Below are 4155 nucleotides of genomic sequence, written 5' to 3'. Positions count from 1 at the left end.
AGAAGACCATCTTCGTGGTGGAAGGTGGTACCTACTGCTATACGAAGATGCCATTTGGGTTAAAGAATGTTGGGGCCACATTTTAGCGGTTAGGGGAAAAAATGTTTGAGGGTAAGATTCGGAAGGGGATGGAAATTTATATTGACGATATGGTGGAAAAAAGCATGTCAGAACAAGAGCACTTAGAGAGACTCCAGGAGACTTTCCACATATTGCGGAGGTATAAACTGAAGCTCAACCCCGAGAAATGCACCTTCGGGGTAACTTCTGTAAAATTCTTGGGATACATAGTAACATATCGCGGAATAGAAGCGAATCCCGAACAGATCAGATCACTGATAGATATGTCGTCCCCTCAGAACGTGAAAGAAGTGCAACGGCTAGCTGGCAGGGTCGCAACATTGAACAGATTTATTTCAAAATTGTCAGATAAATGTCGACCGCTGTATCGTTTGTTGAGAAAAACTCCGGATTTCCAATGGACAGCGGAGTGTGAAGAGGCTTTTCAGGAGTTGAAGAGGTATTTGGGAAAAACACCTTTGCTATCACGGCCGGAATAGGGGGGGAAGTTGTTTTTGTATCTGGGAGTTTCAGAGTACGCAGTGAGTTCAGTCCTAGTACGAGTGGTGGAAAAGGTAGAAAGGCCAGTTTACTTCCAGAGCAAAACCATGCTGGACGCGGAAACCTGATACAGCAGAATAGAAAAGTATGCTTTGGCCTTGATATTTTCGGCCTTAAAGTTGAAGACCTACTTCGAGTCCCATTCAGTGGTGGTAATAACTAATTTGCCATTAAAGCAAGCGTTGAAAGCAGATAAATCAGGCAGAATGCTAAAGTGGGCGGTGATGCTCAGTTGCTATGAGATTCAATACCAGATTCGAACTGCAGAGAAGGCACAAGCCATGGCAGAGTTTTTGGCAGAATTTCCAGCCGAGGACCCAACTTGGGGAGAGGAAATGGTCATGGAATAGGAAAGGGAGCTGAGCCGCGAACCTTTGGATCCTTGGGACCCACAGAATGGATGGACAGTTTTCGCGGTTGGATCCGCGACAGATATAGGGAACGGGATTGGAGTCGTACTGGTGACGCCGGAGAACAATCGGCTAGAGTTGTCGATGAAATTGGGATTCGCAGCTTCTAATAATGAGTCTGAATATGAGGCAGTGATAGCAGGTTTGGATCTTGCTAAAGATCTGGGGGTGAGTGAATTGTCTGTTTACTCGGATTCAAACTTAGTAATTTGTCAGATGAATGGAGGATTTATGGCCCGTTGCCCGAGGATGGCGAAGTACCTAGAAGTCCTACAAAGAAAAGCAAACAAGTTTGACAAGATCAGGTTTGCACATCTCGCCCGTGGTGAAAACAGACATGTCGATGCATTGGCTTATGTGGCTGCAGTACTTCCTGGAACCGATGGTCGAACAATTGAAGTGAGGGTGTTAAGTAGACCAAGTACTTCCGAGGAGGAAGGTGTTTGGCTTATGACCGAGAAAGATCAGAGATGGATGACACCCATTAAAACATTCCTGATGGGAATAGAAATAGAAGACAGACACGAGAGACGAAGGATGGAACAAACGAGTCAAAGATACACATTGCTCGAAGGAGGATTTGTATAAAAGGAACTTCAACGGACCGATGTTGAAATGCATAGGGCAGCCGCAGATACAGGAAGTTTTGGCTGAGATACACGAAGGGGACTGCGACAGTCATTCGGCGGGGCGTACAACGACCCACAGATTGATATCACAGGGGTACTTTTGGCCACATATGAAGAGAGATGCCACAGCGAATGCCAAGAAATGTGAGAAGTGCCAGAGATTTGCACCACTCATACATTCGCTAGCAGAGCCGTTACATAACGTGTTCAGTCCTTGGCCATTCGCCATGTGGGCATTGGATATAGTTGGGCCACTGCCCATGGCAAGTGGCAAAAGAAGGTTTATGTTGGCCACTACTGATTATTTCACCAAGTGGGTAGAGGGAGTAGCGTTGCAACAAGTTAAGGAAGAAAATGTGAAGAAGTTTCTTTGGGAGAACATCATATGTAGGTTCGGGTTACCGCACACAATCATTGTGGATAATGGAACCTAATTTACTGGGGGAAAGGTGCGAGAGTTCCTTCAAGCATTTAAAGTGAAACAGGGGTTCTCAGCACCTTATAATCCAGAAGGAAATGGGCAAGCAGAATCTTCAAACAAAATCATAATGGATAATATAAAGAGAAAACTGGAGGAGCGGAAAGGGGCATGGGCTGACGAACTGAATCACGTACTCTGGGCATACCGCACCACTCCGCAAACCTCGACTAATGAGTCACCGTTGGCAATGACGTATGGGGTAGAGGCAGTTATACTAGTGGAAATGATAGTATCTACGACCAGAACTAAAGCGGTCGAAATGGGAAAGAATGAGAGGATATTAGCCAGTGAGCTGAACCTCATAGAAGAAAAAAGAGAAATATCCCGCATACGCTTGGAGGAATATCATCAAAGGTTACAGCGGCAATATGACAAGAGAGTGAAGCCACGCACCTTCAAAGTTGGAGAGTTGGTTCTGCGGCGCGTTACACCAGCCACGAGAAAGGAGAATGAGGGTAAACTGGGGCCCAACTGGGAAGGACCTTATGTGGTGATGGAAAAGGGTACTTTTGGAACTTATCGATTGCAAACTTCAGCTGGGGTGAAGATCGAGAAACCTTGGAACATTAGAATGTTAAAAAAATTCCATGTATGAGATGAAGATTGTTAATTTTGTTTACTTATCATACAATAAAGCGCAATTCTTCCATATGTCTTATGAATATGAACAAAGGAACACAACTGGCTTGGGGGCAAACTGAGACGCCCCCACAGCGAAGGGGATGAGCCTTTCGCGGATGCTTGTCCGAATCAAACTGGGGCAAACAGAGCGGTCCCACAGGCTTCACAGCCATCCAAAGACAGCGGGGGGGATGAGCCTTTCGCGGACTATAGTCCGAATCAAACTAGGGCAAACTGAGCTGCCCCCAAGGCTTCACAACCACCCAAGGACAGCGGGGGGGGGGATGAGCCCTTCGCGGACTAAGATCTGAATCAAACTGGGGGCAAATTGAGCTGCCCCACAGGCTTCACAACCACCCAAGGATAGCGGGGGGGATGAGCCCTTCGCGGACTAAGATCCGAATCAAACTGGGGGCAAACTGAGCTGCCCCCACATGGTTTCACAGCCACCCAAGGACAGGGGATGATGAGCCCTTCGCGGACTGTAGTCCGAATCAAGCTGAGGCAAACTGATCTGCCCCACAGGCTTCACAGCCATCCAAAGACACTGGGGGGGATGAGCCCTTCGCGGACTGTAGTCCGAAACAAACTGGGGCAAACTTATCTGCCCCACAGCTTCACTGACCACCCAAGGACAAAGGGGGATGCCCCTTCGGACTAAGATCCGAATCAAACTGGGGGCAAACTAAGCTGCCCCACAGCTTTCACGACCATCCAAGGGCCGGGGATGAGATGGATCGTTGTCCGAATCAAACTTGGAGCAAACTGAGCTGTCCCTACATGGCTTCACAACCACCCAAAGACGGATAAAATGAAGTAAAAATATATAGGACATTTTGCACTACTAAGTGAGTTTAGCTTTCAATTGCGAAATGGGGGGAAATATGGTAAAATTTGAAGTTCAAAGGACCATGAGGTGTAACTTGCTGGGCTTACCCAGAAATCCGGGCGAAATTTATATACATAACGCAAAATGAGTAATAGTCAAAGTATATCAAGTGCAAAGAACAAAATTACAAAGTTCATTCAACATTCTGATCTTCAGGGACATGCTCATGCTCCCCCATTGGCTGACCTTCAAACACATCCTTCTGTGAAGAGACCTCAGTCACATCCCCCACAATTGTAATATCATCATCCTCGGCAATGGGGGAAGTGACCGCGCTGTTAGTGGATATGGGTAGCACAGGCATAGCAGAATCGGATGGCGCCAACGTTTGAGTATCAATAACTGGAGGCGGAATTACCAGAGGGGGTAGGGGAAGAAGACGACCAGCAGCAGTGAGCTCGTCAAGCTGTTGCTTCAGTGCACGACCAATCTTTTTCTCAGCTAGGACTCGAAAACGGTCAGCGGCATCCTTCAAAGCTTTGTCCACAGCAGCCTAAGTGGAAA

At 47.1% G+C, this 4155-nt stretch overlaps 1 protein-coding gene across 1 annotated transcript; it reads left to right on the top strand.

The window, feature by feature from the left end:
• The first annotated feature begins 2208 nt into the window (after positions 1-2208).
• Positions 2209-2736, top strand: LOC147496246 (uncharacterized). The gene has a single exon (XM_086561495.1). The coding sequence runs from the start codon at positions 2209-2211 to the stop codon at positions 2734-2736; it is 528 nt and encodes a 175-aa protein (XP_086417621.1).
• The last annotated feature ends 1419 nt before the right edge of the window (positions 2737-4155 follow it).

The sequence above is a fragment of the Coptis chinensis genome, chromosome 5 (genome assembly GCF_015680905.1).
Source record: "Coptis chinensis isolate HL-2020 chromosome 5, ASM1568090v1, whole genome shotgun sequence".
NCBI lineage: Eukaryota > Viridiplantae > Streptophyta > Magnoliopsida > Ranunculales > Ranunculaceae > Coptis > Coptis chinensis.
The sequence above is the reverse complement of the archived record's forward strand: the minus strand, read 5'-3'. Positions and strand labels throughout refer to the sequence as shown.

Coding starts and splice junctions, on each gene's coding strand:
- LOC147496246 (XM_086561495.1), top strand. CDS start 2,209: ATGGATAATATAAAGAGAAAACTGGAGGAGCGGAAAGGGGCATGGGCT.